A 23,896-nucleotide genomic window follows, 5' to 3' on the forward strand; every position below is an offset into this window, starting at 1 on the left:
GGAATCCCAACCACAGCCCTGAGAGACACTTGTGCCAGTCACACTATTGTGCATGACAGGCTGGTGCTCTCAAACCAGTACATCCCAGGTGAGACTGCCAGGGTAAGAGTTAGCCTAGACAGGGTCACTAAGAGGCCTGTGGCGTTAGTGCCCATAGAAGTGGGTGGCACTCTTAGCTGGAGAAGGGTAGTAGTCAGTACAGACCTCCCCCTTGATTGTCTCCTTGGAAATGACTACCCAGAGGTTAGTCAGAGCCCAAGAGAGAAACTGGTCCAGTGCCAGTCCTCTCCCAAGGATTCTGGAAGTCCTGCCTCTGCAGTAAATGCAAGCAGGCCCCAGAAGAAGAAGAAAAGAAAACAGAGTAGGAAGGGTGGACAACCTTTAGCCAAGGTTACAGCAAGCCAAGGAGATTTTGCTCCAGTAGGGGAGAACTCCAAAAATGGCCCTGATAAAGTCCAACCTGACCCACCAGAAGTCCTGGCTAGTCAGGCAACTGTTAAACCTGAGTGGGTGGCTCCTCAGCTAACAGAAGAAAGAGTGGAAGAAGGGTGTTTACTACAAGATGTGGTAACCCCCCACTCTAATACAGCAGACAGGCAACCTGAACCCAAAGAAGCCTGTAACTTAGCCCCTTCCCTTTTAGGTGAAGAGCTAAAGGTGTGGTTCTGGGCACTGACAGCTGTCAGTGGCCTCTGCTGGGTGTTAGCCTTTATGGCTGCACTATCCTTAGCATGGTGGTCTGACCCCATGCCAAATAGCAAGTTAGGCCCCCTGACCCTATTGGTCATGGTGGGGTTACTCCAGCTCTGGGTAACCTCTCTGGGTAAGCTAGGGGTAACCCTGGCCAAGATAAGGTTAGCAGAGGTGGATACCTCTAAGACCAAAATAGAAAGAATGGGTGGAGACATTGAAGAGGCAGACAAGAGGCAATTCAGACTAGGTCCTATCACTGTGGAAGTGGGTCAGTTCCCCAAAGGGAATGACCTGAACAGAAGGATGTAAGGCAGAGTAGGCCCTGCAACTAACCAGCCTATTTCTCCTACTCTTCCTCGCCTGACAGACTAGGAAGACTCTCCCAGCTTGGGCTGAGTCTCCTGGCCTGTAGGCTGGGGGGGGCTTGTGTAAAGAAATGGCTCCCTGTTGCAGTTACCCCCCACTTTTTGCCTGATACTGATGCTGACTTGACTGAGAAGTGTGCTGGGACCCTGCTAACCAGGCCCCAGCACCAGTGTTCCTTCACCTAAAATGTACCATTGTATCCACAATTGGCACACCCTGGCATTCAGATAAGTCCCTTGTAACTGGTACTTCTAGTACCAAGGGCCCTGATGCCAAGGAAGGTCTCTAAGGGCTGCAGCATGTCTTATGCCACCCTAGAGACCCCTCACTCAGCACAGACACACTGCTTACAAGCCTGTGTGTGCTAGTGAGAACAAAATGAGTAAGTCGACATGGCACTCCCCTCAGGGTGCCATGTCAGCCTCTCACTGCCTATGCAGTATAGGTAAGACACCCCTCTAGCAGGCCTTACAGCCCTAAGGCAGGGTGCACTATACCATAGGTGAGGGTACCAGTGCATGAGCACTGTACCCCTACAGTGTCTAAACAAAACCTTAGACATTGTAAGTGCAGGGTAGCCATAAGAGTATATGGTCTGGGAGTCTGTTTTACACGAACTCCACAGCACCATAATGGCTACACTGAAAACTGGGAAGTTTGGTATCAAACTTCTCAGCACAATAAATGCACACTGATGCCAGTGTACATTTTATTGTAAAATACACCACAGAGGGCACCTTAGAGGTGCCCCCTGAAACTTAACCAACTAGCTGTGTAGGCTGACTGGTTCCAGCAGCCTGCCACACTAGAGACATGTTGCTGGCCCCATGGGGAGAGTGCCTTTGTCACTCTGAGGCCAGTAACAAAGCCTGCACTGGGTGGAGATGCTAACACCTCCCCCAGGCAGGAGCTGTGACACCTGGCGGTGAGCCTCAAAGGCTCACCCCTTTGTCACAGCCCAGCAGGGCACTCCAGCTTAGTGGAGTTGCCCGCCCCCTCCGGCCACGGCCCCCACTTTTGGCGGCAAGGCTGGAGGGAACAAAGAAAGCAACAAGGAGGAGTCACTGGCCAGTCAGGACAGCCCCTAAGGTGTCCTGAGCTGAAGTGACTCTAACTTTTAGAAATCCTCCATCTTGCAGATGGAGGATTCCCCCAATAGGGTTAGGATTGTGACCCCCTCCCCTTGGGAGGAGGCACAAAGAGGGTGTACCCACCCTCAGGGCTAGTAGCCATTGGCTACTAACCCCCCAGACCTAAACACGCCCTTAAATTTAGTATTTAAGGGCTACCCTGAACCCTAGAAAATTAGATTCCTGCAACTACAAGAAGAAGGACTGCCTAGCTGAAACCCCTGCAGAGGAAGACCAGAAGACGACAACTGCCTTGGCTCCAGAAACTCACCGGCCTGTCTCCTGCCTTCCAAAGATCCTGCTCCAGCGACGCCTTCCAAAGGGACCAGCGACCTCGACATCCTCTGAGGACTGCCCCTGCTTCGAAAAGACAAGAAACTCCCGAGGACAGCGGACCTGCTCCAAGAAAAGCTGCAACTTTGTTTCCAGCAGCTTTAAAGAACCCTGCAAGCTCCCCGCAAGAAGCGTGAGACTTGCAACACTGCACCCGGCGACCCCGACTCGGCTGGTGGAGATCCGACACCTCAGAAGGGACCCCAGGACTACTCCGATACTGTGAGTACCAAAACCTGTCCCCCCTGAGCCCCCACAGCGCCGCCTGCAGAGGGAATCCCGAGGCTTCCCCTGACCGCGACTCTCTGAACCTAAAGTCCCGACGCCTGGGAGAGACCCTGCACCCGCAGCCCCCAGGACCTGAAGGACCGGACTTTCACTGGAGAAGTGACCCCCAGGAGTCCCTCTCCCTTGCCCAAGTGGAGGTTTCCCCGAGGAACCCCCCCCTTGCCTGCCTGCAGCGCTGAAGAGATCCCGAGATCTCTCATAGACTAACATTGAAAACCCGACGCTTGTTTCTACACTGCACCCGGCCGCCCCCGCGCTGCTGAGGGTGAAATTTCTGTGTGGACCTGTGTCCCCCCCGGTGCCCTACAAAACCCCCCTGGTCTGCCCTCCGAAGACGCGGGTACTTACCTGCAAACAGACCGGAACCGGGGCACCCCCTTCTCTCCATTCTAGCCTATGTGTTTTGGGCACCACTTTGAACTCTGCACCTGACCGGCCCTGAGCTGCTGGTGTGGTGACTTTGGGGTTGCTCTGAACCCCCAACGGTGGGCTACCTTGGACCAAGAACTAAGCCCTGTAAGTGCCTTACTTACCTGGTTAACCTAACAAATACTTACCTCCCCTAGGAACTGTGAAAATTGCACTAAGTGTCCACTTTTAAAACAGCTATTTGTGAATAACTTGAAAAGTATACATGCAATTTTGATGATTTGAAGTTCCTAAAGTACTTACCTGCAATACCTTTCGAATGAGATATTACATGTAGAATTTGAACCTGTGGTTCTTAAAATAAACTAAGAAAAGATATTTTTCTATATAAAAACCTATTGGCTGGATTTGTCTCTGAGTGTGTGTACCTCATTTATTGTCTATGTGTATGTACAACAAATGCTGAACACTACTCCTTGGATAAGCCTACTGCTCGACCACACTACCACAAAAATAGAGCATTAGTATTATCTATTTTTACCACTATTTTACCTCTAAGGGGAACCCTTGGACTCTGTGCATGCTATTCCTTACTTTGAAATAGCACATACAGAGCCAACTTCCTACACCACTGCAACATTGTTTCTCCATTTCCTGCAACATCCGTGGCTGTGCATCCTTCAGGGTCACAAGGATTCTGCCTGCACCCAAGAAGCAATAAGTGAAGGAGTCACTCCCCTGCATCCGCAGGCTCCTCAAGATGATGACCGGTTGGTGGATGCTGCTGGTCCCACTGACTGTTAAGGCTGTGCTCGCAGCTGATGGTTCTGTAGTCCTCTCAGTTTCCAACTTGTCTTCTGGCCAACTTGGGAGTCAGTGGTCCCTTGCTGCAGCCCCTGGAACAGAACCCCCATGCTCCATGACTGTTATTCATGCCAAGGCTTGGTGGTTCTTCCTCCAAGAGATCTTTGAGCTCCTAGAAGCCCCAGCCTCCAGCACACCGAAACTCCAGATTCAGCTTCCACCTTGCAGCTCCTGCGACATGGGACTCCTGTTTTATTGTTCTGCTGAGGCCTCCCTGTGACTGCTGCTAGTGGGACTCTTGTGAAGGCTACTCTGACTCCAGTTGACTTTACTCGCTGCTGGAGGCCTGCCCTGACTCCCCTCCAAGGGTTGAGTCACTAGGACCTTGCTGGTCCTTCAAAACCTTCAATCATACTTGCATCAGCTACCTGCATTTGCCAAGGCATGTTGGTAGTCCTGCTGGCCACTGACCCTCCTGCAAATCGGCAACCAACGTGAGACAGATTGTGGGCGACTCCAAGGATCTCCTGCATCCCCCTGGACTCCGCCAGCCTGACTTCTACCTTCACTGTTCCGTAGGAACTTCACCTCCAAGATGGTGGTTATTGCCTACCTTCACCGTCTTGACATCTCTGAGTGACCTGGGCACTGTCCCTTTCTTTTTCAGTCTTTCTATGTCCGGAATCCACCTCCTGGTTCGACCAGCCTGTTACACAAGTTGCGACAGCAGCTGAGCAACTGAGTCTTCCTTTGACTTCAACAAGGGTTTCCAGTGCTACTTCACCCCACACACCTGGGCTCCCTGGTGTAGGTACTCTGGTCTTCTAGGATTCCACAGGTGGGGGCACTCTTTAACCTTCTTTGTTGCAACTAACTTCCTCTGGTGCTCTGGGAAGGGTCCTGAATTCACAGAAATCCAGCTGTGAAGGTCCTGTGCTAGCCTTTGGTACACCTGGCTTGATGACAGCACTGCACCCTGCGCTGTGTGATTTCTAGTACGTACCTCTGGTAATTTCCTACTCCTCCAGCTCCTGGGACCCTAGCACACTTAACTTGGTTGACCACCTCCATTCTTATACCACTTTCTTAGTATATGGTTGGCCCCCTCTATGGGCCCCTTGTATTTTTATGCTTATGATTATTACTTAGTGTATGTTTTTGTGTGTTAATATCTCCAGGTTGAGATATACCACTGTTAGAGTAACTTTAGTGTTATAATAAAGAAGCACCTAGTATGTTTTTTTTCTTGTGTGAAAGTTACTGACTATTGTGGTATTGCCAGAGCTTAACACTCCTTCTAGATAAGCTTTAGGTGCTCACCACAGCTTCCTCTAAAGAGCTTTTGCTATCTGGACACCTAAACACTAAGAGTTTCTTGGACTCAATATAGGGTGCCACACCATAAACTGAGCCAGCCACCTACAGTACAGATGACCCATTTTGAGATAATTGTTATGGCTTTAAAGCAAGGAGCCATTTAGGCATGTTCATGTATTGTACATAGCCTGGATATAGCTGACATCTCATTTTATCTGTGCTCAAACTATTTACATTTACATTTTCAAAATGTCAAATTTGCTTGCATCTTTTCAGGTTTTCTCTGACATAATCTACACAGTGGCAAGTTGTACTGAAAATGAATCAAGTCGATATGGCCGATTTCTGTGCTGCATGCTGGAGACTGTGACACGGTGGCATAGTGACAGAGCCATCTATGAAAAGGTATGAGTATTAAAACAGTGGCTCATTTGAACTGATTAAGATGTAACCTTTTGTTTGTTCTCACTACGGGATTGGAATTCACATCTTAATAGTAGTTGGTAAATTAACCTACCTGAATCCACGCATGTTTCATGAGTCTGTGTCCTTGAACTCCTTTTTCGGGGATTTTTAAAAAGATAGCTTTGCATGATGTTCGACTTGCCACAACTACTAGACTACACTAACATAGGAAGTTTTATAAGTAACTGTATCTTTTGCCTTATTTGTCGAAACCTTCTTTACAATTAACATTTCCTTTGCAGAAATAGCTGTTCCTTCCTGTCGGAAATTGGGCTTTTTCGCACATGCCCCCCATGTTTTGCCCCCTTTTATAATGTTTTGCTGGTTTTCGGCTCTGATAGTGCACTGTAGTCTGCTAAACAGACCTCAGTGCCCTTTACTTAAAAGTAAGATATGTCTAATTGTTTACAGTTGGCACAGGACTTTGGCACCCCTGTAAGTCCCTAGTAAATGGTATCCATGGCACACGTATGCAGCATATGTTATGCCACCCTGAGGGACCGACACAAAAATTGCACTCAGCCTCCCATTGCAAACTCTGTGTCAGGATGCAAACCCTGAGTGAAAACATGACATGGGTCACTCGTGTGCCATTCCAAAGTCACTGCAGGTATTTTGTGTGTCACCCCTACAGCAGGCTTCAAGTGCCTAAAGGCAGGGTTCATTATAATACATGTGAGGGCATACCTGCATGAGCAGATATGCCCCTGTGATGTCTTGTTCTGTTCCTAGACATTGCTAATGATCAAGCAGCCATCTTAAAGCATGTACTGGACATTGGTCAATACGAGTGACCCAGCTACATGATGAATGCACAGAAAATGGTGTTTGGTATCAAACAGCTTGTCTTATAAATCCATACTGATGTCAGTATTGGATTTATCATGACCTGCACCCAGAGGGCACCTTAGAGGTTCCCCCTGAAACCTACTAGTCCTCCAATGTGCTGGCTGGCTGGTTGGTTTTCGACCAGCCTGCCACCACAGATGAGTTTCTGGCCTCTTGGAGGTGAGAGCATCTGCCCTCCGAGGTCCGAAACGATGCCTGCTCTGGCGAAAGGGGTTATCACCTCCGCCAACAGGATGGCTAGTAAATCTGCTTCTCCAGTATTCTATCGTTTATCGATTCACATGCTTGAATCTTCCCTGTCATGGTGGGAGTCCCACAGTAACAGCAAGAAAAGCAGTGCTAAAGCATTAGTATTAAACCCATTTGAAAAAAAAATAATTAGCAGCCAATTCACATTGATTAAATACACACAAATTTAGCCAATCAAAGCAGAGGCCCTGAAGCACTCAACCCCTGCAGAGCCACCATACTGCCGATTTCTTACCGCACATCGTGCTGCTAGGGAGTCTCCCTGAAATCTGCTCAGTCACAGTGTGTCACTGTTAACTTTTGACCTTGATTTCTGCAGCTATTATCACCTGAGGTACTTTTTGTAAGGGTGTTTTGCTGTGTTTTTACACAAAATGTCCGAGTCTCAAAAAGGGCTTTTTAGGCCCTGCAACACCTGTTAAAAACCCAGACTATATTCTGAGGATCCACACAAAGAATGCTTGTATTGTCTTCATCCTAAAAAAGCAGCCCAAGGAATTCAAGAATTTCCATATTTTCTTTTCTGCATAAACCCTCAAAGACTCTGAGGGTAGACTATTTCTGTGGCTACAGAAGAAGAAGAAGGCTATCTGTGGCTCGGAGAGTGAGGATAAGACTCTTACCACTTCTAGAAAAAGGAAAGGAGGAGAGATTCATCTTCTTTTCACAAGGACTCTTAAAAAAAAAAAAAAAAAAAAAAAAATATATATATATATATATATATATATATATATATATATATATATATATATATATATATATATATCTAGGTCTCACAGTATGGAGACTAGTTAGGAGAACAGACCAATGAAAGCTCTTCATCTTATCATCAGGGGTCAGATTCTGCACCTCCATCTGCTCCTCATACTCCTTTAAAAGAAATTTCCTCAAGAAAAAATTCCCAGTCGAAGAAGACCTTACCGTCAACCACATCTGTCTCGTCAGCAGCACTGTTGATGGCCACTTCTACCACATCGACGATAAAACAGATGATGGCAGCGGCTTTGTTAACATGATTTGTGACAACTAAATCATTGTCATACCTTCCCTGTCGACGAAGATTTCATCGTCGAGCACTCCGATGACAGGGACAGCATCCACGGCTACACTGTCGACAAAGATTACTGTCAGTATCATCAGCACCTCTGTCAATGGCCCCGCCGACAGCTACTTTGACGATAAGAAAAGGCATAATTTATGTTCCTGCAACCTCACCTATGCCTAAAAATGTGTCTGAAATTTCCTCAGTGTTTCCATCTCGTATCCTGGAGTATTAGGAATCGAGGATGAGCGTACGTTTGGCACTGCTTACAGCCCTTCAAGGTCAAGGGTAAGATGTAAAAAAAAAAGGTGACCACTAAGCACATATTGGAGAATACTGTTCTTTCTCTGATAGGGGGCATTCAATTGGATACATTTGATGCACACTGGCCTTATGAGGAACAAGAAGATGATCAAAATCATGTCCAGGAACAGTCTGTCAACATTCCTATAGCACTGGTTACTGACTTGCGTAGGATTATGATTATTGTTAAAGATTTTTGGATGCCAATCTAGCTCAGCCGCCTCCGAGACAGGAAACGCTTCCTGCAACTCCTGCTCGGCAAAGCACTCCCAGACCTCAAAAGGAAAGACTAATACTGCCACCAGTAATAATCCCAGACACTTTTAATGACAGCGCTGATCAGCAATTGGAAGAGGGAGAAATCTTATTTAATCCCATTGATAATGATGAGTGGGATGATTGTCGCACCAGTGCCAGACTCTCCTACTCCACATATGGCTGATTTGCTGCCTGTTGATATTGGCAGTTTCTATGACTTACTGGACAGGGCATCAAATCATTTCGACCTTCCTATGCCTGCTAAGCAAACAGAGTGTTTCCTCTATGATTTTAGACCAGGAACACAATGTGTTGCTTGAGCAATTCCTATTATAGACTTTATCTGTGAGGAAGGTTTAAAATTAATTAAGACACCAGCACCTGTGGTGGCTATCATTCCAACACTAGACAAAATACAAGCCTCCAGAATGGTCTTCGACTTGTCTTATTGGTCAACCCCAACCGGACTCAGTAATCAAGCAAGCAGCTCAGAAGAGGGCAAAAAGTCCTATGTTGCCATGCACAACTCCTCCAAATAAGGATGGCCGCCAGCTAGACAATAACGATAAGAGGTGTAGGAGGCTGGCCTTCTATGTAATGTGCAAAGCTATTCACACTGTGCAAGGAGTCTAGGCAACCACATTTTGGTTTCCAAAAGTCAAAATTAGACCACCTAATGCTCCAATTTTTAAGGTCGAGCAGTTAGGCTAATCCAAGAGATGTGCTAAGTATTTGCTGTACTCACAAATCCAATCATGTACCACACACACCCAATAAATAACTCAAGACCAGAATTTATTAAAAATACTTCAGACTTTTATATAAACTTTAGGACCAAGATCTGTAAGATACGTTAAGTACTTTTTGAGATGACTCTCCAAAGTTTTAATAAAGTTAGTCTTTCTGTGCGTAATGACACACCATAGCAATCAATAGGCAGTCACTTTAAAAATGCATTAAAAATCATACAGTTGAGTTAACAGTCTCTTCTTTTGCAGGGTGGTCGAAGTAGTTGGTGGGCACACTGTGCCAGCTGGAAAGCCTCGGGTGGCTCCGTGTTCCGGCGGGAGCAGCGTTGGAAAACCTCTTAGCACAGGGCCACCTGGAGGGGCCACTTGGGAAAGGAGCTGGTTTGCAGATTTAAAGATGGTGCTTTGGGGCCCCCCTGGGCTGTTGAGGTCGTAAGGGGTTGGGGACCTGAGGAACACAGCAGATCCCACCATGTAAGGCTCAGGGCAGCCAGGTGCAGGGCGATTTGGAAGTCTTGGATGCTGTGTGCAAAGGGACCCTTTGGAGCTGGAGGTAAATCTTCTTCTGGTGGGGGGGTCTTCCAGGAGTTCGCGGTCGCTCTGGCGGGAGGTCCGGGCTGTCCCTGAAGTCTCTCGACTAAGGCTTCCACCTGTTCCAGTTGCAGCTCTGGGTGAGCTGTTTTTGGGGTTGTCTGACATGCACTGACCTGTACCTGGGGTATTGTCACAACTCAAGGAAAGGCGCTCTGCCACCAAAGTTGGCACACTTGCAGGTCTCGTCCGGGCTGTAGTCCGGTCCGGCAGCAACTTCCGGTTGTGGAGATATCGTCCGGTCGGTGAAGTGTCCCTCACCGGTTTGCAGGTTCCTTTCAAGTTCCGTGGGTTTCTTGAGTGGTACTTCCACTCAGGAGAGGGACCGCTCCTATTTGCGAAGCCTGGAGGACCTCGGGGTCTTTTGAGGTCAGTCCAGTGGTCAGCTCCTCTTCAACAGCGATTGTTGGGACTCTGGTGCAGCAAGCAGGCGTCTTGGAGCCTCTTCTGGTGCAGCAGGTCCTCTGTTTTCATCCTGGCGGGTTCTTTGGTGCGATCTTCTTTTCTTTCAGATGAATCTAATATCTTGGTCTAGTGGAGCCCACTAAATACTGTATTTAGTGGGCGTTTTAGGGGGAACCTGGTACTGTCCAATGGGCTACACCCTCTACAGTGAGCACTTCCTGTGGAAAGGTAATTTCCCTAAACCTCATTGGATATTTTCCTGCTATCCAACATGGAGGAAAATTAAAGGGGGGGGGTTCACTTCACCTGCAATCCCCTAGGGGTGGTGCATGCTCAGTGAGACCCCTCCTCCTGGCCCGTAGGCTCTCATTATTCTAATGAGAGTAGTGGATTTTGAGCAGCAAGATCGTCCACGGTGTGGGAGACTGAGTGTGACCCACTGTGGGTGACACCTGTCGCTCTAAATCTGGGTTTTGCTGCGGCTAACTAGCAGTGCCTCATCTCTACCAAGAGATAGAGATAGAGATGATTGGGCAGCCGAGTGCATTACCTATCATACTTCTCAGGGAAGTCGTGGTCACTCAGGTCGCATCCGGTTCTCTCATTCACAATTTGGTCTCATATATAAATGACAATAAGAAGCAGTATGAGTTTTAAAAACTGGTTTAATAAAACAACTGCATTTTAGATAGCAAAGCGTGAGCTGCAATAACCAGGACAACACAACATGACAATATTAAAATGGTGACGAGGAGAGTGAAGCATAAGAATAACGCTATCATATTGTCACTAGAATTTATGGACTATTTCATATCTAATTCATAATCTGAGCACAGCATGTTAAGCTCTAATTCTGCCTTTCAGGTTCCCCTGGGAGAACATCAACCCTCATACCTGAGCAAAGGCGTGTAGTCTGCGTTAGCATCTGCAGCAAAGCATCCAGCAATCAGCATACAGTCCTGGTTCCCCGGCTGGAATCTCCCTCTTAACGTATAATGGGACTAGGAAGTGTTTTTATATTAACACAGCTGATGTTCTAAGAAAATGTCCCTACGTAAGGATGTGTATTTTCTACGAATGTTGGAGACTTAACTTCTACCACGTTCACCGGCAATGTACCAAACTGTAGCCTTGACTAAAGCACAGTGATCAAGAATGTCTTGTTTGAGAACACAGTGCTGGGCTAAGCAAAAACAGTTAGATAGTTGAAAATAAAACAAGACCGTAAAACTGGTTATTGTGAAAATAACAATGCGAAGACGAATAAAATATATCTAGGTCAAAGTGCACAGCGGCCTAGTGTGTTAAACTAACGTGCATGGAGCTATAACTAAAATAACTACACAACACTCCTACCCTTTGTGTGGTTTCCTGCCTTTGCTCCCGCCAAAGTTGGAGGTTGATAAAGGAAGAAGCCATCTGCTGCTAGCAGCAGGCCTGGGGGCTCGATTTTTAAGGGCAGTAGCCCTTTGAAGCTCACCACCAGGAGAGTGCACATTCCTGAGCGAGGAGGTGTTAGCTCCTCCACCCAGGAAGGGCATTGTGTCACAAACCAGAGAACCATGGCTCTCCCCCCAGGTTTGTATATTGGCTGTCTGGTAGTGACAGGCTGAATGGAACCAGTCAGAAACTATGCCAGTTAGGTTAGCTTTTGCAGGGGGTACCTCTAAGGTGACTGACCTGTGCACTTTTGGGGTTAAATCCAATACTGGTACCAGTTTGGATTTATCATCCTGAGCTGTTTGATACCAAACAACCCTGGGTGCTGAGTGGCCATCATGTAGCTGGGGAACTCGTGTTTGACCTGTGTCCAGTAAATGCACTTAAAATGGCTGCTCTGTTCACTCACTATGTCCCAGGCTTGGCAAGGACACAGTGGGGGCATATTGCTCATGCAATTATGCCCTCGCATATAGAATGGTGCACCCTGCCTTAGGGCTGTAAGGCCTACCTGTGGGGTGACTTACCCATATCATATGCAGTGTAGGGTGGGTAGGGCACACAGGGAGTGTGCCATGTCAAGTTTGCCTTTTTAGGTTTGCCCCAGTATACTCGGCATGCGCTGGCAGTGCTGGGTGCATCTAGGTGCAGGTTCCTAGAGGGTGGCATAATCAGGGCTACTCCCTTCAGGGGCCTACTCATACTATCCCAAGCCCTGGGTACCCATTTACTAGGGTCTTACAGTGATATGTAAAAGTGTATCCAGTTTTGTGCCGAGCATCACAACAGATGTAGGGAAAGAGCTCTTGCCCAGGGAACCTGGTTAGCAGAGGCCCTGGGCACTACAACTTCTAGGACGCATCAGCATCAGGCAAAAAGTGGGGACTAACCATGCAAAACGAGACCTCCTTTCACAACAGGTTTACCACAACAGTGGCCACTTCAATCAGAGCCTCTAATGCCATGGCGATCCTGGGGAGATATAACAGGCAGATGTGGTCGAACATCTTGTCACTGTTGGACCTTCATCGTGAAGATGAGAACAAAGAGGCGAGAGAGATCCTGGCGGAAGGTGAAAAGGCCTCTTCAGAAATATCTGATGTGGCTATGGACATCTCTTCTACAGCCTTCAGGCAAATGGCAGGAGGTGTGGCTTAAAATCAGCCCCCAGGCTTTTCACCAAGTGTATTGCAGCTTTCCTACGACGGTCCGGTTACCAGATATTCCCCTACCTAGGCGATTGGTTGATCAAGGCTCCACCCTTTCAGTTGACAAAAGTCCTTGGAGGGCTGTCTACGTCTTTTCCAATCCCTAGGCCTCAGGTTCAACAGAGAAAAATAATCTCTTGTCCCCTCCAGATAGATGAAGTTTCTAGGAGCAGTCATGGATACCAATCTTTCCAAATCCTTTCCTGTAGAAGAGAGAATTAACGATTGCAGACCCTAAAGTGCTCAATCTCTGCAACAACAACAAAAAAAAAAACACTTTGTGAGGACATACAAATCCATACTATGATGATGTCATCCTGTATCACATTATTCCTAATTGCCGTCTGTGAATGAGACCTCTTCAGGAACTGCTCATTGCACAGCGGCAACAATCTTGGGGTTCTTTAGAGGACTTATTTCTGATAACCCCAGAAAAGAGGTCAGCAATGTCCTGGTAGGTAGTTAAGGAGAACATCTCTCAGGGTCTATCCTTCCTCCCTTTGGAGCCCCAAATAGTGATGACAACGGATGCATCCATGGACAGATGGGGAGAGCACACCTACAGGATCTCTAGGTCCTTGGAAAATGGTCCACTCAGGATCAGTTATGCCACATAAACCTTCTAGAATTGAAGGAAGTATTTCAAGGTCTCAAGGCATTTCTTCCGAAACCTAGAGGTTAATCACTTCTAATCGGAACAACCAACACTGCCACCATGTTTTATCTGCAAAAACAGGGGGGAACTATCTCAAGCTCTCTTGCTCCAAGCACAGCAAATATGGGTGTGGCTGATAGCTAAAAACATATCACTCAAACTGGAACATGTTCAAGGAGTGTAAAACAAGTCTGCCGATTCCCTCAGCAAAGAGACCAACCAATTCCACTGTCATGGTGGTTCTCACTGTAGCAATGAGGCTGCAAGACTTCAGCGGCAGTATCACCTGACCTGTGGGGAACTGAGTCCATTCCCACACCATGTGACAACTGTCGGCCTAATCCGTTTTCTGCCAGCTAGCAGTGCTTCCTCTTGGCCCAGCAACAAGAATGATTTGTTGCAACCCGGCATATGACATCATGACTTCTCAGGGAATTTGTGGTGGATCAGATCTCATCCTTTTCTCAGTTACATTCATCTCACACATGCAAAGACAAACAGAAGCAGGGAATGGTTCAATAAGATTTATTGAATCGGCTGCGTCCTAGATAAAATAACATGAAATGCAATAATGAGGATGATGAAATATACTAGAAGCAAAATGGTGACAAGAAAAGTGAAACACAAGAAAAGCCCCGCCATACTGTCACTGCAACATATATGATTTCTACCTACGCTGCTAGTAGTCTGTTAGAGCACATGAGGATAAGTCTAATCCACCCTTCAGGATCCCCTGGGATGACATACCCCATACATGAGCATGACAGTAGCAGAGAAGCCTGTTGTCTATAGAGCCTCCATCCTCTTGTAGACCACGGTAGTCTCAGTGAGGAACTGTAATAGACAGACAGCATACAGTCATGGTCATCAGGCTGGAAACTCCCTCTAACGTGCATGGTACACCAAGCTCATCGCCTATAAGAGTGCTCACACACCTAAAATTCATGCCAACAGAGGTTCTTCTCTCAGTGAACCAGGACAAAGTGGTTCGTCCACAAATTCACACACTCCGCTTGGCTCCTCAACACGTTGAATTAGGAAGTTTAATGATTGCTGACAAATGCAAATCGATTCTCCAGCAGGCACGCGCTTCGGTGATGCGTAAATGTTATTCAGCTAAAAGGAAGAGATTCTGCTTATGGTGTACTTCTGGTCTTACCATCCTATTTCCTCAACACCTGATCAGATTTTGACTCGATTGTTACATCTTGCCAGATCCAAACATACACATTCCTTGTAGGAAAATGCCACTGTTGGCATGGTTACCCCCTAACTTTTTGCCTTTTGTTGATGCCAGCTTTGATTGAAAGTGTGCTGGGACCCTGCTAACCAGGCGCCAGCACCAGTGTTCTTTCCCTAAAACTGTACCTTTGTCTCCACAATTGGTGCAGCCCTGGCACACAGATAAGTCCCTTGTAATAGGCACCCCTGGTACCAAAGGCCCTGTGGCTAGGGAACGTCGCTAAGGGCTGCAGCATGTATTATGCCACACTTTGGACCCCTCACTCAGCACATGCACACTGCCTCACAGCTTGTGTGTGCTGGTGAGGAGAAAAAGACTAAATCTTTGGCCACTCCTATCAGAGTACCATGGCCATAACCCACTGCCTGTACCACAGGTGGGGGCATAGCTGCATGAGCACTATGCCCCTACAGTGTCAAGTCAATTTTTTGACATTGTAAGTGCAGGGTAGCCGTACTGAATATATGGTCTGGGAGTTTGTCAAAAAAGAACTCCACAGTTCAATAATGGCTACACTGAATACTGGGAAGTTTGGTATCAAACTTCTCAGCACAATAAACCCACACTGATGCCAGTGTGGGATGTATTGAGAAATGCGCACAGAGGGCCTTTTAGAGATGCCCCCTGCATACCAGCCCAACTGCTAGTGCTAGGCTGACCAGTCTTTGTCAGCCTGCCACTCCCAGACAAGTTTCTGGCCACATGGGATGAGTACCTTTGTGTACTCTGTGACCAGGAATAAAGCCTGTCCTGGGTGGAGGTGTCTCATACTGCCCAACCCTGCAGGAACTGTAAAACCTGGCAGTGAGCCTCAAAGGCCCAAGCTTGGTGTTACAATGCAGGGCACTCCAGCTAGTGGAGATGTCCGCCCCCCGGACACAGCCCCTACTTTTGGTGGCAAGTCCAGGGAGATGAGAAAAGGGGGCGTCACCCCCTCAGCCAGGTACACCCCTAAAGTGACCAGAGCTGAAGTGACCCCCTCCTTGGAAAATCCTCCATCTTGCGTTGGAGGATTTAGCCCAATAGGGATGTGCCTCCTCCCCAAAGGGCGGAGGCACAAGGAGGGTGTAGCCACCCACAGGGACAGTAGCCATTGGCTACTGCCCTCCAGCCCTAAACACACCCCTAAATTTAGTATTTAGGGGCGACCCTGAACCTAGGAAATCTGATTCCTGATGACCTACAATGGAGGACTGCCTAGCTAAAAAAAAAAAAAAACATAGAGAAGAAGGAAGACAACTGCTTTGGCTTCAGCCCTACCGGCCTGTCTCCAACTTCAGAGAACCTGCACCAGCGACACATCCTGTGGGCCCAGCAACCTCTGCCGACTCAGAGGACTGCCCTGCAACTACAAAGGATCAAGAACTCCTGTGGACAGCGGACCTGTCCAGCCAAAGAAAGAAGAAACCATATGTTCGATGGCATGTGTAGCTGCAGATACACATGTTGTGCATAGTCCGCCGTCTGGTGTTGGGTCGGAGTGTTACAAGTTGTTTTTGTTCGAAGAAGTCTTTTCGAGTCCCGAGACCGAGGGACTCCTCCTCCTTTGTTCCATTGCGCATGGGCGTCGACTCCATGTTAGATTGTTTTTTTTCCGCCATCGGGTTCGGACGTGTTCCTTTTCGCTCCGGGTTTCGGGACGGAAAGATAGTCTTAACTTCGGAAAAATACGTCGGTATTGTTTCGCTCGGTATCGGGTAAGAATAGAATCGACACCGAATCGTGAAGAGCTCCGGTAGCCCTTCGGGGTAATTTCGATCCCCCATCGGGGCCTGGTCGGCCCGACTGCGTGTAACATCGACACTGATGGAACGGACCCCGTTCCGATTCTGTCCTAAATGCCACAATAAATATCCATATACAGACCAACATTTGGTCTGTAACTTGTGCCTGTCGCCCGAGCACAAGGAAGAAACGTGTGAGGCCTGTCGTGGGTTTCGGTCCCGAAAAACGCTCCGTGACCGGCGAGCCAGAAGATTGCAGATGGCGTCCACGCCGACAGGACTCCGAGAGTTCGAGGGACAAGGAGAAGAAGAGGAAGCCTTCTCCATCAATGAATCGGACTCTGAGGAATTCGACGTCGAAGAAACCGTGAGTAAGACGTCGAAGCAAGCACCACACAAGAAAACAGACAAGGCCCAGAGGACGCCACTGCCAACAGGCCATGGCTCAACCCATAAAGTAGGTGACCGTCCATCGGCACCGAAAAAGGCCGAACTGGTGCCGAGATCGTCCGACTCGGGTCGAGACACAGGCATGCAGCAATCTCGGGACCGAGAAAGTGCTGCCGAAAAAGATCGATGCCGAGACAGCGGAATCGAAGCTGCTCGACGCAGAGACAGCGGCACCGAGGAAGATCGACGCCGAGAAAGCTCGACACCGAAAAAGAAAAAATTCTCCTCGGAGCCGAAAAAAAGCAGACACACAGTTTCGGTGCCAAAACGACCAGCAACCGAACCAACTGCCAGCTCATATACAGAGGAACAATCACTGTCCTCTCAAATGCGCAAACACAGATTTGAAGAAGAGTTACAGACCACTGATGTAGACCACACACAAAAGCGGATCTTCATACAAAGTGGGACAGGGAAGATCAGCACTCTTCCCCCAATCAGGAGAAAAAGGAGACTCAAGTTCCAAACACAAGAACAAACACCACAAAAAATGGTGAAGAAGGTAACTCCGCCACCCTCTCCTCCACCTGTAACTCACACATCACCGGCACAAACTCCGTCACATTCACCGGCTCATACCACCATGAGCCAAGACGACCAGGACGCTTGGGACCTATACGACGCCCCAGTATCAGACAATAGTCCTGAGTCGTACCCTACCAAGCCCTCACCACCTGAGGACAGCACAGCGTATGCACAGGTGGTAGTTAGGGCAGCAGAATTCCACAACGTGTCGTTACACGCAGAACCTGTCGAGGATGACTTCCTCTTCAACACCCTCTCCTCCACCCATAGCTCCTACCAAAGCCTATCTATGCTTCCAGGAATGCTAAGGCACGCAAAACAGGTCTTCAAAGAACCTGTCAAGAGTAGAGCGATAACTGCAAGGGTGGAGAAAAAATATAAAGCACCGCCCACGGACCCTACTTTTATCACCTCACCGCTGCCACCAGATTCAGTCGTGGTAGGGGCAGCTCGCAAGAGAGCCAACTCGCACACATCAGCCGAGGCACCACCTCCGGATAAGGAGAGCCGCAAGTTCGACGCAGCTGGGAAAAGGGTCGCAGTACAAGCTGCAAACCAGTGGCGCATCGCCAACTCTCAGGCGCTCCTAGCGCGATATGATAGAGCCCATTGGGACGAGATGCAGCATCTCATCGAGCATCTACCCAAGGAATTTTAAAAACGGGCAAAACAAGTGGTTGAGGAAGGACAAAACATCTCCAATAACCAAATACGCTCCTCTATGGACGCAGCGGACACAGCTGCAAGAACAATAAATACCGCAGTAACCATAAGAAGGCACGCATGGTTGCGCACATCTGGCTTTAAACCGGAAATACAGCAAGCGGTGCTCAATATGCCGTTCAATGAACAACAATTGTTTGGACCAGAAGTCGACACGGCAATTGAGAAATTGAAAAAGGACACTGACACAGCCAAGGCCATGGGCGCACTCTATTCCCCGCAGGGCAGAGTCACTTTCGGCACCTTCCGCAAAACAACCTTCAGAGGGGGGTTTCGGGGTCAAGCCACACAAGCCAGCACCTCACAATCAACACCGTCTACATACCAGGGACAGTACCAAAGGGGAGGCTTTCGGGGCCAGTACAGAGGAGGACAATTCCCTAGAAACCGGGGAAAATTTCTAAGTCCAAAAACCCCTCCAACCAAACAGTGACTCACAAGTCACTCAACCCCTTCACACAACACCAGTGGGGGGAAGACTAAGTCAGTTTTACAAATCTTGGGAGGAGATAACAACAGACACTTGGGTCTTAGCAATTATCCGACATGGTTATTGCATAGAATTTCTCCAACTCCCTCCAAATGTCCCACCAAAAACACAGAATATGTCAAAACAACATCTAGACCTTCTAGAACTAGAAGTTCAAGCATTACTGCAAAAGGACGCAATAGAATTGGTACCATGTACACAAGAAAACACGGGAGTTTACTCACTGTACCTTCTAATACCAAAAAAGGACAAAACACTGAGACCAATCCTAGATCTCAGAACACTAAACACCTACATCAAATCAGACCACTTTCACATGGTCACGCTACAAGACGTGTTACCACTGCTAAAGCAACAAGACTACATGACAACCTTAGATCTAAAGGACGCGTATTTCCACATACCGATACATCCCTCGCACAGGAAATACCTAAGGTTCGTATTCAAAGGAATACATTATCAATTCAAAGTGTTGCCGTTCGGTATAACAACCGCACCAAGAGTATTTACAAAATGCCTGGCAGTAGTAGCTGCACACATCAGAAGGCAGCAAATACAGGTATTCCTGTACCTAGACGATTGGCTAATCAAGACCAACTCCCTAACAAAGTGTTCACACCACACGGATTATGTCATACAAACCCTTTACAAACTCGGCTTCTCCATCAACTATACAAAATCTCACATTCTGCCGTGCAAAACACAGCAATACTTAGGAGCGACAATCTACACAACAAAGGGAATAGCCACTCCAAGTCCACAAAGGGTTCAAAATTTTCACAAGGTTATACAAGCCATGTATCCAACACAAAAGATACAGGCAAAGACGGTATTAAAACTCCTAGGCATGATGTTCTCATGCATAGCCATTGTCCCAAACGCAAGACTGCACATGAGGCCCTTACAACAGTGCCTAGCATCACAGTGGTCACATGTACAGGGTCACCTCCTAGATCTGGTGTTGATAGACCGCCAAACATACATCTTGCTTCTATGGTGGAACAGTATAAATTTAAACAAAGGGCGGCCTTTCCAAGACCCAGTGCCACAATACGTGATAACAACAGATGCTTCCATGACAGGGTGGGGAGCACACCTCAATCAACACAGCATCCAAGGACAATGGGACGTACATCAAACAAAGCTGCATATAAATCACCTCGAATTGTTAGCAGTATTCCTAGCGTTGAAAGCATTTCAACCCATCATAACCCACAAATACATTCTTGTCAAAACACACAACATGACGACAATGTATTATCTAAACAAACAGGGGGGAACACACTCGACACAGCTGTGCCTCCTGGCACAAAAGATATGGCAATGGGCAATTCACAACCACATTCGCCTAATAGCACAATTTATTCCATGGATCCAAAATCAACTAGCAGACAATCTCTCTCGAGATCACCAACAGGTCCACGAATGGGAGATTCACCCCCAAATTCTAAACACTTACTTCAAAATTTGGGGGACACCTCAAATAGACCTATTTGCAACAAAGGAGAACGCAAAATGCCAAAACTTCGCATCCAGGTACCCACACAGGCAGTCTCAAGGCAATGCTCTATGGATGAACTGGTCAGGGATATTTGCGTACGCTTTTCCCCCTCTCCCTCTCCTTCCATATCTAGTAAACAAATTTAGTCAAAACAAACTCAAACTCATACTAATAGCACCAACATGGGCAAGACAACCTTGGTACACAACACTACTAGACCTGTCAGTAGTACCCCATGTCAGGCTGCCCAACAGACCAGATCTGTTAACACAACACAAACAACAGATCAGGCATCCAAACCCAGCATCGCTGAATCTAGCAATCTGGCTCCTGAGATCCTAGAATTCGGACATTTAAACCTCACCCAAGAATGTATGGAAGTCATAAAACAAGCTAGAAGACCATCCACTAGACACTGCTATGCAAGCAAATGGACAAGATTTGTTTGCTACTGCCATAATAAAGTTAAACCATTACATGCATCTCCAAAGGATATAGTGGGATACTTGCTACATTTACAAAAATCAAATCTAGCCTTCTCTTCCATAAAGATACACCTCGCAGCAATATCTGCATACCTGCAAATTACCCATTCAACTTCACTATTTAGGATACCTGTCATTAAAGCGTTTATGGAAGGCCTGAAAAGAATTATACCACCAAGAACACCACCTGTTCCTTCATGGAACCTCAACATCGTCTTAACAAGACTCATGGGCCCACCTTTTGAACCCATGCACTCTTGCGAAATGCAATTCTTAACGTGGAAGGTTGCATTTCTCATTGCCATCACATCTCTAAGAAGAGTAAGTGAAATTCAGGCGTTTACTATACAAGAACCTTTTATTCAAATACACAAAAATAAGTTGGTCCTAAGAACCAATCCAAATTTTTTACCAAAAGTTATTTCACCGTTCCACTTAAATCAAACGGTAGAACTACCAGTGTTCTTCCCACAGCCAGACTCAGTAGCTGAAAGGGCACTACATACATTAGACATCAGAAGAGCACTAATGTACTACATTGACAGAACAAAAGAAATTAGGAAAACAAAACAACTGTTTATTGCATTTCAAAAACCTCATACAGGAAACCCAATATCAAAACAGGGTATAGCCAGATGGATAGTTAAGTGCATCCAAACCTGCTACCTTAAAGCAAAGAGAGAACTGCCCATTACACCAAGGGCACATTCAACCAGAAAGAAAGGCGCTAGCATGGCCTTCCTAGGAAACATTCCAATGAACGAGATATGTAAGGCAGCCACATGGTCTACGCCTCACACATTTACTAAGCACTACTGTGTAGACGTGCTATCCGCACAACAAGCCACAGTAGGTCAAGCCGTACTAAGAACTTTATTTCAGACTACTTCCACTCCTACAGGCTGAGCCACCGCTTTTGGGGAGATAACTGCTTACTAGTCTATGCACAACATGTGTATCTGCAGCTACTCATGCCATCGAACTGAAAATGTCACTTACCCAGTGTACATCTGTTAGTGGCATTAGTCGCTGCAGATTCACATGTGCCCACCCACCTCCCCGGGAGCCTGTAGCCGTTTGGAAGTTATCTTCAACATTTGTACATTTGTAAATATATTACTTAAACCTTAGTTGGTACATACTTATTCATTCCATTGCATGGGCACTATTACTAACATACACAACTCCTACCTCACCCTCTGTGGGGAAAACAATCTAACATGGAGTCGACACCCATGCGCAATGGAACAAAGGAGGAGGAGTCCCTCGGTCTCGGGACTCGAAAAGACTTCTTCGAACAAAAACAACTTGTAATACTCCAACCCAACACCAGACGGCGGACTATGCACAACATGTGAATCTGCAGTGACTAATGCCACAAACAGATGTACACTGGGTAAGTGACCTTTTCATTAAAGGGACTCTCACCTCACTCCAGAAGTGTGAGTCTCCACCACTCTGCACCTGACGCCCCTGGCCCATGTCCAGAAAAACGACGACCCAGTGAGGTTCCCTAGGTGGCTCTGATGACGTGTCCACCCTGGGCTAACCTCTCTGCCACCCCACAACACCACCTGCAAAGGGAATCCCGAGGACCCCCGACCGCGACTGCCCGGGACGAAGATATCCAACACCTGGAAAAACACTGCACCCGCAGCTCCCTGGCCCGTGAGAAACCGACCACCAGTGCAGCAATGACCAGCAGGCGGGCCTCACCCTTGCCCAGTCTGTGGTTTGCCAGAGAAGCCCCCCTGTGCCCTGCCTGCAACGTCTGAATGACTCCCGGGGCCCTCCATGGATTCCTATTACAAACCCGACGCCCCGTTTGCCCACTGCACCCAGCTGCCCCTGTGCCACTGAGGGTGTGTTTTGTGTGCGTACTTGGGCCACCCCCCCTCCCCCCAGTGCTCTACTAAACTCCCCTGGTCTACATCCCGAGGACGCGGGTACTTACCTGCCAGCAGACCAGAATTGGAGCACCCCCTGTCTCCATAGGTGCCCATTTTATTTGGGTTCCTCTTTGACCTCTGCACCTGACCGGCCCTTTGTTGCTGGTGCTGTGTGTTTGGGGTTGACTTGAACCACCAACGGTGGGCTACCTATGCCCGAAGACTGAACTTGTAAGTGCTTTACTTACCTACTAAAACTAACTTGTACTTACCTCGCCCAGGAACTGTTGAATTTTGCACTGTGTCCACTTTTAAAATAGCTGTTTTATGAAAAAATACATTTACTGAACCAATACATTACTGTTTTGGTTCAAATTCCTAACTATACCTATACAATGTACTTAGCTGCAATTTGAATCTTGTGGTTCTCAAATAAATTAAGAAAATAATATTTTTCTATATAAAAACCTGTTGGCCTGGAGTTAAGTCATTGAGTGTGTGTGTTCTCATTTATTGCTGGTGGGTGTACAACAAAAGCTTAACACTACCCTCCGATAAGCCTAACTTCTCATCCACACTACCACAAATAGAGCATTATCATTATCTATTGTTGCCTCTGTCAAGCCGCTTGGGGAACCCCTGGATTCTGTGCACAATATCACCCATTTTGAGATAGTATATACCTAGCCAGCTTCCTACATTACTCAATTAAGGTACACCTTTTGGCAATTTCCAGACACAAACAACGTTCTGGATGATTGTCCTTGTTGTCCAATAGACTCATGAAGGAGTGTATGAAAGGTTTATTCAGAGCCTATCCTCCTACCAAACCTCCTCCAGTACTCTAGCAGCTGAACCCTGTCTTGTCACAACTCCTGAGAGCCTATTCGTAAGTGTGAGATCAAATTCCTTTTAATGGAAAGTGGCATTTCTGTTGGTTGTTACATCCACCAGGCGTATTCGTGAGATATAGGCTTTCACAGGCAATAAATGAGGAACACACACTCAGACTTACTCCAGGCCAATAGTTTATTTCAAGATACACAGGTGCCAGATTTACAGTAAACACTTTAAATGTAAGGTACTTCACTTAGATCCTCTAGGAACTTTGAATGAAAACAATATCATGTACAGTCTTTGTAAAAATGGCAATGAGCTATTTTCAAAGTGGACACTGTGCAAAAATCAACAGTTCCTGGGGGATGTAAGTAAAGGTTAGATTAGGAAGTAAATAAAACACTTAAGTCTCAGTCCTGGGGCATAGGCAGCCCACCGTTGGGGGTTCAAGGCAACCCCAAAGTTACCACACCAGCAGCTCGGGCCGATCAGGTGCAGAGGTCAAAGAGGTGCCC

The 23,896-nt window shown here is 47.2% G+C and overlaps 1 protein-coding gene across 2 annotated transcripts in view; it reads left to right on the forward strand.

Annotated features, from left to right (window-relative positions):
- The window catches only part of THOC2 (THO complex subunit 2), a 900,323-nt gene that overhangs the window by 595,624 nt on the left and 280,803 nt on the right, over positions 1-23,896 (forward strand). For both annotated transcript variants that reach the window (XM_069211944.1, XM_069211952.1), the window contains exon 26: positions 5,577-5,705. In XM_069211944.1, coding sequence (XP_069068045.1) covers positions 5,577-5,705 — 129 coding nt within the window. The remainder of the gene's footprint in view (positions 1-5,576; positions 5,706-23,896) is intronic.

This window comes from Pleurodeles waltl, chromosome 2_1 (assembly GCF_031143425.1).
Source record: "Pleurodeles waltl isolate 20211129_DDA chromosome 2_1, aPleWal1.hap1.20221129, whole genome shotgun sequence".
Taxonomy (NCBI): domain Eukaryota; kingdom Metazoa; phylum Chordata; class Amphibia; order Caudata; family Salamandridae; genus Pleurodeles; species Pleurodeles waltl.